The 14503-nt window shown below is 39.3% G+C and overlaps 1 protein-coding gene across 4 annotated transcripts in view; it reads right to left on the bottom strand.

Moving 5' to 3' along the window:
* The window catches only part of LOC146491452 (protein NLRC3-like), a 73343-nt gene that overhangs the window by 56398 nt on the left and 2442 nt on the right, over positions 1–14503 (bottom strand). Inside the window, exons 1-7 of one of the 4 annotated variants that reach the window (XM_085152758.1) lie at positions 13525–13744; positions 11423–13253; positions 10305–10478; positions 8204–8377; positions 6681–6836; positions 6244–6290; positions 4278–6078 (exon numbers count right to left, since the gene is read on the bottom strand). The exons of the other annotated variants lie outside the window; for them this stretch is intronic. Coding sequence (XP_085008884.1) covers positions 5534–6078; positions 6244–6290; positions 6681–6836; positions 8204–8377; positions 10305–10478; positions 11423–13253; positions 13525–13669 — 3072 coding nt within the window. The 5' untranslated portion in view covers positions 13670–13744 and the 3' untranslated portion in view covers positions 4278–5533. Of the gene's footprint in view, positions 1–4277; positions 6079–6243; positions 6291–6680; positions 6837–8203; positions 8378–10304; positions 10479–11422; positions 13254–13524; positions 13745–14503 lie in introns of those variants that run through there. 4 annotated transcript variants of the gene reach the window in all.

The following is a 14503-nucleotide window of genomic DNA, read 5'->3' as shown; positions in this document are numbered from 1 at the left end:
AATATACTAGAATTTAATTTCCAGTTAGTAATTCTTCTCCTTTGAGAAAGTTTTAAAGCTAAATACAGAAAGTACTTAAAAAAAATCTAAACATGTACAGGACGTCAGGACCTTTAGACTAAGCAGGTCCAAACTTGTAGACCCACATAGTAGAAAGGTTATTCTCTTCTTTCTTCTCAGCTCAATGGTCATTTTTACCTGTACATTTGACACTTGATAGATTTTTTATTTTCATTTCTAAACTTTCAAGTGTAAGACAATTGGTAGTTGGTTGGTGTTGAAAACATCCCCTTTACTTGTGTTTTTGTTAGAATGTTTTTCTGCAGTTCCAACAGGGACAGTATTTTCTTATCTGTTAGGAGAAGCTGATGAGCATTGTATTTATTTTCATGGGTTTTTCTGCTTTGTGTCGGTGGCTTAAATTGCTATTTATTCTACTGAAGTTGTATATAGAAGAGCACAGATTCAGTTGTAGACAGATACAGGTCATTACTTTGGAGTATGTTTGAAATAAAGTCAAGTGTGCACAGACATGCACTGTATTCGAAGTTCAGTCAGTTTTTAGTCATGTGATCTGGATCCTCAGTACAACTGTAAGATGTCTATACGACTTGTGAGACCAACTTAACACTTAACACTTAATACTTCTCATATTTAATGTCATCAGTGGCTTCTGCCAAGAATTTCCTGGTAATAAGTGCCCACAACAATTTTGAAGTACAGATCTATTTAGGATGTATAATTAGCCCATCTGGGCTTAATCAGTTAATGAGTTATTCTTAAGTAACATTTCAGAGAGCAGAGAAGACATTTTCTTAGCATTTACACAACACCCACAGTAATTTAATCATACTGTCCTTCCTTCTCTATCACAAGAAATCCTCATATTTAACATCCATTAGTGTCAATATTAATTCAACATTAACACAATTTAGAACACAAAACTTGCTTATTGCAAACTCAATAAAACTGCAGCATAAGTTTGCTTTCTAGCATTATTTGTGCTTGGAGGAGCAAAGCAAAAGAACCAACAGACAGGCATGTAATGCACCTACAGCACTTTTCTAGTCTTAATGAACACTCAAAGCACTACTAGGTACAAGTCCCACTTTATCCAGACGTTCTTGCAACACTTTATCTCCGTCACTTCAAGGACCAATTTTAGAATAGCCAGTTAACCTGACATGTATGCTGGAGAGATTCAAACATGCAAACTAAACCCGGAAAGGTCCCAGGCAGAATTTAAACCACAGACCTCGTTGCTGTGAGGCAGCTTTTCTAATCAGTCCACAAACACTGAGTGCTTTACCACAGAGCACCACCATGTCATCGTGTTTCAGATCTCGTGTCTGTGTCAAGACACTCTCAAGGCACCATGTGACTTTTGCATGAACTCTGCTCCTCATGTGCACTGCATGTGATCACTCCTACTCTGTTTTACTATTCCACTGTTTGGAGATTTCCCCATGATCTTTCAAAGATCAGCAGTGGTGCAAACACCAACAATATGAGTGAAAGTGTTAAGGGACCTCTGGAGGTCTGTTAACATTGTCTCATAAAAGAATAAAATGCACACAGACATGGCATGTAGAGTTTAAAGACCCCCTAAACACACCATTGTGGTGACAGCATAAATTTTTTTTTTTGTTTATTTTGAATCAGGTTTGGACAAAGACATTTTTCTGCAGCCAAAACAGGTCAAATTATCATGAGCAGTAAGGAAGGGTTAAAGTGTCTTCCACTTTTGTTTTCCCCCTGTAAAAGCGTCATTGTTCTGACATGTTTTTATTGTGCAACTGCTTTAACTTTTAGTTTTTTGGCTTTGTTTTGGACCAAAAACTATGAACTTCTAATGCCATCATAATAACAAGATTTCAGAATATTGGAGCACATAAATAAGTAAGTCGTACTTTTGTAACTGGTTGAAGTAAAAATTGTCAAAGCACAAAAAGAGAAATATTCAAAAAAAGGCATAAATATTTCAAGAGAACAGTGAAGAACAGGAATTGAGTAGATGTTAAGTTATAGAAGCAGACCAGACATTTCTAAATAGAGCAAAAACTGCCTCGAACAATGAGGCAGTTTTTGCATAATAATTTTGAATGTGAATCATTCTCTTCAAACTCACACAAGATGTCAGACGAGCTGCTTAAAGGTCGCCTCCTTCTCGGGTCCAGCTGTGAGTGAGTCAGCGTGATGTATGGAGTGGCAGATTTCTTTTGTTTCTGCTGGAATTAATCTGAACAAAGCTGGTGTTAACAAGAAGAACAACTATTACCATCACATGGAGCTTCACATGGAGAGGATCATCTGACAGCAAGTCCAGGAAAGTGAAGTGAAACTTTACAAAGAAAGAAAACACAGTGAGGAGCTTAGGGAGAAATTGTGAAAGAGGAAAATCAGGAACTGATCAGTTTGAAATGTTTGAGGTTTTACAGAAATCTGCATTTCTGTACTGTTATTGTTTGTACTGAACAGAAATGTTCTATTTATATTGTGGTGTGACAGAATACATGATGTTTGCCATTTGACAAAAAATTTGCCATGTATTTTTTTATTCTTTATGTTTTGGTGTATGACTATGATATTTTTACCTGCAGTTCATCTCTGTGACCACATGAAGACAATAAACACAGTTTTTCCCTGCTGACGTCAGTATTTCTATCTGTTTAATATCTGCGTTTACGTACTGCAACAACTTCCACTGAAGAACACTAGTGTTGAAACACTGCAGTAAATGTGTCATAAAGACAGTATATTGTATTTGAGTTGTAGTTACTGACAATGACCAGTGAAGGGCAGTGAATGGTCCATTTCATCCTCATAAATATGAGGCTGTTGGTATTAGAGATGGACCGATCCGATATTACGTATCGGTATCGGTCTGATACTGACCCAAATTACTGGATCGGATATTGGCGAGAAATAAAAAATGTAATCCAATCCATTAAATATCAAAAAAGCACCTCACAAAACTTGCTACACGGCGTAACTCGGCTCATAACCGTAGCACGTGGCAGCAGTGTGCATCACGTGATAGAGCGGCTGTGTGTATTTGTAGCCTAGCTAGCAAACCAGCATTTCATCTCCGAGGAAGTTTTCCCAGAGAGAAGTAAAGCAAGTGTGTAAGTTCATCTCTGAATGTCTGTAAAGCGTTCCCACGTTAAGCTTAACAACCGATATATGGAGCGACTGCCTCTCTCTCTCTCTCTCTTTCCTGCTGCTACTTCAATCGTGAAACTGCTTAATGATCAGCTGATCGGCTTTTCTGTCGCGAGTCCGTCTCTCTTCTTAGTTTTTGGCCCACTTCTCACCAGAAAGAGGAAACCAGCGGCTGAACAACAGCAGCACTATTAAGCTTGATAATCTGTTGTTAGAATTTATTTAATATTACTTTCTACACCAGGATCTTTTTCTACGTAGCTAACGGCTGGTAACTGTGCAGGGGCGGATCTAGCAAAGTTTAGCCAGGGGAGCCGATAGGGCATGAACAGGGAAAAGGGGGCACAAAGACATACTTTTCTTTCTTATTCTCATTTAAAATGTCTAGCTTTTAAAAATAATTGTCTGACTCTTACACCCAAAGTTTTAATCTGATGTAAAATATATAGAAGTCCATTACTGTATATAGTAACTGTTAAGTCTAATATACCCTAGTAAGCTATACTACTTTTTCCTTTGGGAAGGTACCATCTGTGCAGTCTGCAATTCTGTTGAAGAAAGATGTTGAATCTATTTAATTATTCTTGAAAAATAATTTATTTTTGTGCATTTCCCCCCTGCATCAAATTAAATTTGATTACATCGATTAAGCATCATGAGGTGGAGGGTGGTTCCCTATTTTTTTTTTTTTGCTGGGAGTTTGCAACCCTATTAGTTAGGTTGCTTAATATTTCTGCTAAGTACTCTTTAAAATACCAGAATAAGGAGGATGGTGCAGGTTTAAGTTTATTAGATTGATCAGTGTTGCTGGACTATGAAATATTTTCGGTGCAGTGTATTTTTTACATACAGGTATAACAGAATAGCTTTAGTGTTGTTATTTATTTAAACTTGAGTATGAACTTATACAAAATGCAACAAGATATTAAAAAAAACGTTTTATTGATTAAAAAACACACTATATCGGATTCATATCGGTATCGGCAGATATCCAAATTTATGATATCGGTATCGGTATCGGACATAAAAAAGTGGTATTGTGCCATCTCTAGTTGGTATCAGTGTTGTTGATGAGCCATCAGTACAATTATAACACAATATTAATATAAAATAATTTGATAATTTAAACACCCATGAAAGAATGAGTAAAGTAACATCATGTAGTTTGTTCATTTATTTATTTGTTTAGTTTTAATAACACAAAGAAAGCTCCCTGACAAAATGGGAACACGTAAACAAAGTTCCTTCAGAGATGGTGGAAATGATCATCTAATGTTGTCTTCACAAGTAAGCGAACAAGAAGAGATTAAAAACATCTAATCAGTGAAAGAAAATCCATAAATCAGTAAATAAAAAAACTAAAACATGTAAAACATGAACAGCTCGAAGTGTTATGCAAATACAGACAGAAAGAGTTCGACTTACAGGTTTGTATGTGATATTTACTCAAAATAAGTCTAAGGTTAACGGTGCATGAATATATTTAGCATTAGGGTTTTCCTTCAAAATTAAATGAGATATTAGTTTTGTTGGAGCTTCATAAAACAAAAAAAAGTTTCACTGTAATGAAACATTTAAGACTTGGTTTTTTATTTGGACACTGAACAGGCTCATGATAAAACAAACCTGAAGTCCAGAGAAACAAAATAATGTGAAAATGTTTTTTAACAGTTTGTTAATTCATCATTTAAGGCACTGCAGCTCAGTGATTCCTCCTTGATATCACAGTCGGTCACCTTTGTTTCAGAGAAATACAACATATTGATATTTACTGTGAAGCTTTGAGTGGAAAAAGACAGAACAACAACATGTAGGTCCTGGAATAATCGTAGCTTCCATCTTTAAAGGACTGAAGGGGAAGATGTTTACAAGGAATCATTTAAAACAGTTTAAAACATCAACAATTGAATCCATGAATCTGAAAACGTGTTTCTGAGTGAAAGAGACAGACATGTACAGACTGAACTATCTGTTCAACAGTCAGAGCGTTTCTCTAACAGGAGGACACTCTTTACACGCTAAATCACAAATTTAGGGTAAAAAATTGTACCTTTTTTTCGAAAGCACTTTTAAAATTTTTGAATGCAAACGTTATTTTCCTTGAAACAAGGAAAGAGCAGTTTATTAATCTTTTATCGGTGGAGTACCCTCCAGGTCCTTGTGAAAATTAAATCCTGTTGAATTGTACTGTATTTCTTTTACTTGACAGCCAGTTATTAACTATACACAGACTTTGATCTAACTGTTGTGCTACATTAAAATATATTGCACTAAATTATAATGAATGTGGAATTTTATGATATTCTGGACTTTCCATGCTTTATTTTCTCTCGCTGAATGTTTAATGTGAATTGAATACCCCTACCTCATCCTAAACTGTACACAAATTCACTGAGGAAGTAGGAAACAAGACTGTAAATCCAGGATAAAGAGGTTCAGTGAAGGTGGTGTTAAAGGTGTGGAGGTGGATCAGAGTGTCAGAGGAGACTCTGTAGAAGGACAGAGTGCCAGCAGGACAGTCCACATACACTGCTACTCTGTTAGAGACAGAGGAGGACGAGGAGGAGGAGGAGATGGATGTTTTTTTATTATTGTGCCAGACAAAATAACAACCATCATCTGAACAGCTCAGACTCCAGGACTGATCATTCTCTCCAAACACACAGTGTTCTCTGTCTCCTCTCCTGTTGATTGCTCTGTAACTTACTGATATGTTAACTCCTCCTCTACACTCGACCTCCCGGTAACAACGACCAGTCAGACCATCTCTGCACAGTAGCTGAGGCCAATAGTCAAATCTGTCTGGATGATCAGGATATGGCTGACCTTCCACCAGACGTGTCACCTTCCTGTTGTCTTCAGACAGTTTGAGGTTTGTGTGTACTGTGTTTGTGTCGATTTCGAGTTGACAGGAATCTGACGGAGAGAACAAACACAAACCAGCTGCAGTTATTGATCCGTCATGTGTTCATGATTGACACTTTGATGATGACTCCTGACATCAGAGATGTCATGTGAGAGTTTGAACATGGGTGAATGTATGCTGCTTTGTTTCATGAATCACATCAAAAACACACTTACACTTCCTCAGACCCGGTCTCAACCATCGGACTCCAGCAGGCTCCACCCTGAAAGGAGGAGGGGGTTCAGACCAGCACAGTCTCTTTCAGCATGCACACATGGACATTACATCGCTCTCATACACATATTGTTAAGTTTTTATTTTTAATTTTTAAATTGCATTATTTAGTTCATTTAAATCAAACTGAGGTTCATTTTCTCCTTTGGAACAGTCAAACATTTTGACACATTTAAAGAAAATGTGTCTAAAGTTCCTTTCTGTGGTTGTCATGTAAGTATCTTCAATCAGACCGTTATGTTTTTTTTTTGCTTTTATTACTTTTCTTAAATATAACCTAGTCAAATAAGTTTAGATATTGCATAAGTAATCAGATTTTCAACCTGACATTTTGGTATATTTTATTACTGATTAAATGAATCAAGAGGCCTCTCCCTACCTGAGAATTTCCAGTCTTAGTTGCTCTAATAGTTTTACTCCTGCCTCTTCTGGATGATTGTAAGTCAAGTCAAGCTCTCTCAGATGGGAGCGGTTGGCCTTCACAGCTGATACCAGAGAGGTACAACCATAATTTGTTATCAGGCATCCTGTCAGCCTGAAAAAACAACATGTGACAGATACTGTTAGAAAACAGCATGGCAGCTAAATACAAAGTGTATTCTTTATAAGGCACTGTTAGGAGAAACAAAGTCACTTTGATCTAAAATCTAACGCCACCAAGAGCCAGATCATTTGATGGTCACGAAAATGATCAATCTAAGGAGAACTGAACTCCAAGAAAACCCCAAAAATCTAGTAAAAAAAAAAGCAACATGCTAGTCCATTTTGTTGAAATTTCATTGCAGTAACTCAAAATGGTACTCTGTAGTGTGCGTTTGAGAGCATGTCTGACAATATCAGGTTTTAGATATTTGTTCAGGGGGATCTCTTCCCAGATCTGGACAAGGGTGTCACTGAGCTCCTGGTCAGTTTGAGGTGTAACCTAGTGACGTCGGAGGACCAAAACATAATTGCCCAGAGGTGGTTTATTGGATATAGACCATACACCAAGAGAACCTAGTGTAGTGTCTGACAGTGGGTCCAAGTGGGTTCATTCTGATACCCAGTGCAAGTCATGGTGTCGTTGTCTTGCTTGTAGAGGTCCTTGCATCCCTCAGTGAGATATCACTGACACACCACCAAAATGATCATGCTGAATGATGTTACATGCATAATGTTCTCTGTCATTTCTACAGACCCCTTTCATGCATTTTACACTTGCATAGGGAGAACTTGCCCAATCTACAAATACCAATCGGGCTTCTCATGCACACTTTGTAGGTTCCAATTTGTTAATTTCATTTATAGCAAAGCAGCTGAAATTGATTAACAACCCACTCTGCTACTTAACTGACCTGGATTCTGCTGTACTCAAGCAGTGAGTTGCTATGAGCCAGAGAACTGATCAGTATTAACTAGTTCATTTAGTAGGTCTGAAAACAAATGGTACTTAGATAAAAGAGGTCAGTTTGATTTGGTGAGAAGGCAGTTTCCAGAATATTTAGGACACTTCTCAGTGTGCAAAGGACAAGCTACAAACCAGAACAGCTCTTCAGTCTCTCTTCCTATCCTCAAGAAGTAGACTGACTGAACTCAGGGGAATTGAATCCAGAGAACAATCCAACAGGAGTTGGTAAGAGTGGGTTGGGCTGAATCAACTGGAGTTGGTTCCAGTTGATTCAGAGTAGTCTAAACAGTTTAAGTACGGAGCTTATTTGTAGATAGGAGAAAAGTGTGTCTGCCAGAGGACTCCAGGAAACATGCCTGCCACTGAAAAACATTGTTTGATACCACTCATATTCACACTTACACAGGCAGGGTAGAGAAAAGTTAGAGCAATAAGGAAGAGAGAGAAAGAGAGGAGGGGGCTGTACCTGGAGGACAGGGTAACCATGTGAAGTTGTACATTTTAAAATCGCTGACCTGAGTGTTTCCAGTTTCCAGTGTGGATTATCCAGTCCAGAAGACAATATGCTCATTCCAGAGTCCTTAAGGTCATTGTCACTCAGGTCCAGCTCTCTCAGAATAGAGTATGAAGCGCTGAGAACTGAGGACAGAATTTCACAGCTTCTCTTTGAGAGGTTACAGTTGCTCAATCTGATTGGAGAGTAATGAAAAAGAAAACAAACATGAACCGTCTTACCTGAATTCTTGAAAATACATAATCTATGGACATTATCATCCCTCTTGCATGCCAAGTCCTTCTCAATTTACAGTGGGGCAAAAAAGTATTTAGTCAGCCACCGATTGTGCAAGTTCCCCCACTTAAAATGATGACAGAGGTCAGTAATTTGCACCAGAGGTACACTTCAACTGTGAGAGACAGAATGTGAAAAAAAAATCCATGAATTCACATGGTAGGATTTGTAAAGAATTTATTCGTAAATCAGGGTGGAAAATAAGTATTTGGTCAATAACAAAAATACAACTCAATACTTTGTAACATAACGTTTGTTGGCAATAACAGAGGTCAAACGTTTACTATAGGTCTTTACCAGGTTTGCACACACAGTAGCTGGTATTTTGGCCCATTCCTCCATGCAGATCTTCTCAAGAGCAGTGATGTTTTGGGGCTGTTGCCGAGCAACACGGACTTTCAACTCCCGCCACAGATTTTCTATGGGGTTGAGGTCTGGAGACTGGCTAGGCCACTCCAGGACTTTCAAATGCTTCTTACGGAGCCACTCCTTTGTTGCCCGGGCAGTGTGTTTTGGATCATTGTCATGTTGGAAGACCCAGCCTCGTTTCATCTTCAAAGTTCTCACTGATGGAAGGAGGTTTTGGCTCAAAATCTCACGATACTTGGCCCCATTCATTCTGTCCTTAACACGGATCAGTCGTCCTGTCCCCTTGGCAGAAAAACAGCCCCATAGCATGATGTTTCCACCCCCATGCTTCACAGTAGGTATGGTGTTCTTGGGATGCAACTCAGTATTCTTCTTCCTCCAAACACGACGAGTTGAGTTTATACCAAAAAGTTCTACTTTGGTTTCATCTGACCACATGACATTCTCCCAATCCTCTGCTGTATCATCCATGTGCTCTCTGGCAAACTTCAGACGGGCCTGGACATGCACTGGCTTCAGCAGCGGAACACGTCTGGCACTGCGGGATTTGATTCCCTGCCGTTGTAGTGTGTTACTGACGGTGACCTTTGGTCCCAGCTCTCTGCAGGTCATTCACCAGGTCCCCCCGTGTGGTTCTGGGATCTTTGCTCACCGTTCTCATGATCATTTTGACCCCACGGGATGAGATCTTGCGTGGAGCCCCAGATCGAGGGAGATTATCAGTGGTCTTGTATGTCTTCCATTTTCTGATGATTGCTCCCACAGTTGATTTTTTCACGCCAAGCTGCTTGCCTATTGTAGATTCACTCTTCCCAGTCTGGTGCAGGTCTACAATTCTTTTCCTGGTGTCCTTCGAAAGCTCTTTGGTCTTGGCCATGGCGGAGTTTGGAGTCTGACTGGTTGAGGCTGTGGACAGGTGTCTTTTATACAGATGATGAGGTCAAACAGGTGCCATTCATACAGGTAACGAGTGGGGGACAGAAAAGCTTCTTACAGAAGACGTTACAGGTCTGTGAGAGCCAGGGATTTTCCTTGTTTGAGGTGACCAAATACTTATTTTCCACCCTGATTTACGAATAAATTCTTTACAAATCCTACCATGTGAATTCATGGATTTTTTTTCACATTCTGTCTCTCACAGTTGAAGTGTACCTCTGGTGCAAATTACTGACCTCTGTCATCATTTTAAGTGGGGGAACTTGCACAATCGGTGGCTGACTAAATACTTTTTTGCCCCACTGTACATAACTGAGAAAATGCTAATGATGAAAAATGATACTCGGTGCTGTACAAATGCAAATAGACTGGTTAAGTTCAAACTACTCCAGACTTTGCACATGTAAAAAACAAAATATGTGAATCTAAATATGCCATTGTAAAATCGAAATTATTATTTATGGAAGGGAAATTCAAACATTTGGCTGATAGGCACATAGATCTGACAAATATGATCTGACCTGAGTGTTTCCAGTTTCCAGTATGGAATTTCAAATCCAGCCAACAGCAGCTTCAATCCTGAATCCTGCAGTTTATTGTTACTCAAGTCTAGAGATCTCAGTTCACAGTCTTCTAATTTTAGAGAAGAGGATAGAGCTTCACAGCTTCTATGTGAGAGGTTGCAGCTACTGAGCCTGAAGAGAAAACAATAATAAAATAGACCAGTCATTCCAGTTCAATTCAGCTTTATTTATATAACAGCAAATCACAACAGCAATTGCGACTTTTATATTATAAGGCGAAGACCCCACAATAACACAGATAAAACAGAGAAAACCCCAACAATCATATGACTGTCTGATGCTTTCTTGTTAAAATGAGGAAGCATTTTAACGAGAGTGGTAAGGAAAAAACTTCCTCTTTTCTGTGTTTTTTAAAAAAGGAAAAACTCCCTTTTAACAGGAAGAAACCTCAGGGAGAACCAGCTAGAGATTGATAATAACAAATTATTAAATGCAGGGTGGTGTATGGTACGTGAAAAGGGTTGAAAGAAGGAGAAACACTCAGTGCATCATGGAAATCCCCTGCCAGCCTAGACCTATTGCAGTGTAACTAAGGGAGGACTCAGGGTCACGTGATCCAGCCCTAATTATATCCTTTGTCAAAAAGGAAAGTCTTAAACCTAATCTTAGAAGTAGAGATAGTGAACTATTTCTACTTCCAAACTGTTAGCTGTTTCCACAGAAGAGGGGCCTGAAATCTAAAGGCTCTGCCTCCCATTTTACTTTTAAACACTCTGGGAACCACAAGTAAGCCTGCAGTCTGAGAGCAAAGAGCTCTAATGGGGTGATATGGTACTATTAAGAGAAGATGGGCCTTAATTATACAAGACCTTGAATGTGATTATAAAGATTTCAAATATGATTCTGGATTCACCAGAGAGCCAATGAAGAGACTCCAATATCAGAGAAACATGCTCTCTCTTTCTAGTCCCTGTTAGTACCCCTACTGCATTTTGGATCAACTGAAGGCTTTTTAGGGAGTTTATAAGCAAACCTAATAATAACAAATACAATTTTGTGTACTGTTAAAGACAGGCATGTGTTTAAAAATAATTGAGGATTTCATGATAACTTACAGAGCGTTTTTGGAGGCTTTGACCACTGGCAGCAGCTGCAGAAGAGCCTCCTCTGAATCAGAGTATTTCTTCAAGTCAAACACATCCATTTCTTTTTTGGATGACAGTAAGATGAAAACCAGAGCTGACCACTGAGCAGGAGACAGTTTATCAGTGGAGATACTTCCTGAACTCAGGGACTGTTTAATTTCCTCCACTAGAGAATGGTCATTCAGTTCATTCAGACAGTGGAACAGGTTGATGCTTTTCTCTGTAGATAGATTCTCATTGAGTTTTTTCTTGATATATGTTTTCTGGTTGAACTGTGAACTACTTCTCAGCCATGTAAGCAGGGATGCTAGTAGAGTCTGATTGGTCTGTGAACTTCTTTCGGTCGTTGTCAGCAGGCCTTGTAGGAGGGTCTGATTGGTCGGCATTGAAAGACCCACAAGAAATCGGAGGAACAAGTCCAGGTGTCCATTTGGACTCTCTAAGGCCTTATCCACAGCACTCTGGTAGAAATGTGCTTTTTCAGACCTACTGGAGATTGTTTGTGCTTCTTCCAGCAAATTGACATCAGAGTTGATGAAGGTCAGACTGACATGAAGAGCAGCCAGAAACTCCTGAACACTCAGATGGATGAAGCAGAACACCTTGTCCTGGTACAGTCCTCTCTCCTCTTTAAAGATCTGTGTGAACACTCCTGAGTACACCGAGGCTGCTCTGATATCAATGCCACACTCTGTCAGGTCTGATTCATAGAAGATCAGGTTTCCTTTCTGTAGCTGATGAAAAGCCAGTTTTCCCAGAGCCTCAACCATCTTCCTGCTCTCTGGACTCCAGTGTGGATCTGTCTCAGCTCCTTCATCATACTTGACCTTCTTCACTTTGACCTGAACCACCAGGAAGTGGATGTACATCTCAGTCAGGGTGTTGGGTAGCTTTCTCACCTCTGTGGTTCTCAACATTTCCTCCAGAACTGTAGCAGTGATCCAGCAGAAGACTGGGATGTGGCACATGATGTGGAGGCTTCGTGATGTCTTGATGTGAGAGATGACCCTGCTGCCCTCCTTCTCATCTCTGAATCTCTTCCTGAAGTACTCCTCCTTCTGTGGGTCAGTGAACCCTCTGATCTCTGTCACCATGTCAACACACTGAGGAGGGATTTGATTGGCTGCTGCAGGTCGTGTTGTTATCCAGAGATGAGCAGAGGGAAGCAGGTTCCCTCTGATGAGATTTGTGAGCAGGACATCCACTGATGTGGACACTGCAACATCAGTCAGAATCATATCGTTGTTGAAATTCAGGGGAAGTCGACACTCATCCAGACCATCAAGAATGAACATAACCTGGAAGTCTTCAAATCTGCAGATTCCTGAGTCTTTAGTTGTGGTTATAAAGTGATGAACAAGTTCCACCAAGCTGAACTTTTTATCTTTCAACACATTCAGCTCTCTGAAAGTGAATGGAAATATGAGCTGGATGTCCTGGTTTGCTTTGTCTTCAGCCCAGTCCAGAATGAATTTCTGAGTTAAAATTGTTTTCCCAATGCCAGCCACTCCCTTTGTCAGCACTATTCTGTTTGTTTGATCTCTTCCACTTGAGGCATTAAAGAATTCTCCATGTTTGATTGTTCTTTCTGGTTTGTCTGGTTTCCTGGATGCTGTTTCAATCTGTCTAACCTCATGTTCATCATTGACCTCTGCGGTCCCTCCCTCTGTGATGTAGAGCTCTGTGTAGATCTGATTTAGATGGGTTGGGTTTCCTGCTTTAGCGATCCCCTCAAATACACACTGGAACTTCTTCTTCAGCAAAGTTTTAAGATCACGTGTACAAATTGGAGCAAACATTTCTGAAAACACATAAGAAATAACTTAAGTTATTGTACAGCAAAGATTAAGTAATGAATATACTAGCCATCAAACACCTGGGTAGTAGACAGATGTGTCATTACTGAACTCATGCACAAGCTTCATTTGTGTCTTCAGCTTCCAGAATCCAACCTGCAACCTTTCACTTGCTAAGTAAATGTATAAAACACTACAATAGGGAATTATTCTCTCGAACTATTAGAACATTTCTAATTTTTCCAGCAGATAAGATATTTAGAGAAATACTCTTACTGCTCTGCAGTTGGTCAGCCAGGGCTTCCTGCTTCATTGTCCTCAGGAAGTGTAGTGCGATCTTTAGGAAGGGTTCTCTGCTTCTCTGCTGTTCATTCACCCCAAACACGTTCTCATCCTTCTTCTGACGCTCAAATGGTTCCATGTAGTCTGGAATCAGAACTCTTTGTATCGTCTTCAGCTCATTCTTCACAAAAGTGATAATGTTTTCCTCCAGTAGCTGGAACAGAATACTCTATGATTCACCTGATCATACTGAAATCCCGGAGCCAAAAATTGGATCAATGTTAGACACACTGTCCTTACACTAGTCTAAAAGGTGCAGCATAGAGATCACTGTGAACAAAATAGAAAATAGCAAAAGTCGTTTTTGCACATGTACTGACCATAAATATTGAGTTAAGTTTTATGTGGTGATGCTGCTGGCCAGACTGATCACTGGAAACCTCTGAGCTCTCCTTGTTCACCCTGTGGAGAAATCATGAAGACTTGGCTCATGTTATGTCTCTCCACACACACAAAAAACCCAGAAATAAATTAAAACTACAAGAAGCGATGAAACTGACTGTGCCCATTAGATTGTGTATAAGAAAACCAACTACATCTTATTTTGCTGTGTATTGTCTGGATCCAAAATTTTAAATTTCATATGTGATTTTATCAGTTAATATTGATTCCTGATGCCTGGAAGTAACATTAAGCATTAGCTAATATTGGCTTGTAGATGTCTCTGGACTCAGAATACCATCTTATATGTTAAATTTGGGATAGACTGGACAAAGTACATTTAAAATATGACAGTTTAATCTCCCCTGGCAAATGATCAAAGTTTGACAATCCGTTGTGGACATACCGTTCTATGAAAACTCAAAAGCTTTACAATTTAGCATCACCAAAGCCTTTAGATTAAGCATGTTTATTCATTCCAATCTCTAGGAGAAGTTTGATAAATACAAGACCAGAAAATGGCAAAAATTGA

The sequence above is a fragment of the Neolamprologus multifasciatus genome, chromosome 23, assembly GCF_963576455.1.
Source record: "Neolamprologus multifasciatus chromosome 23, fNeoMul1.2, whole genome shotgun sequence".
Lineage (NCBI taxonomy): Eukaryota > Metazoa > Chordata > Actinopteri > Cichliformes > Cichlidae > Neolamprologus > Neolamprologus multifasciatus.
This window is presented reverse-complemented; position numbering and strand designations above follow the sequence as displayed.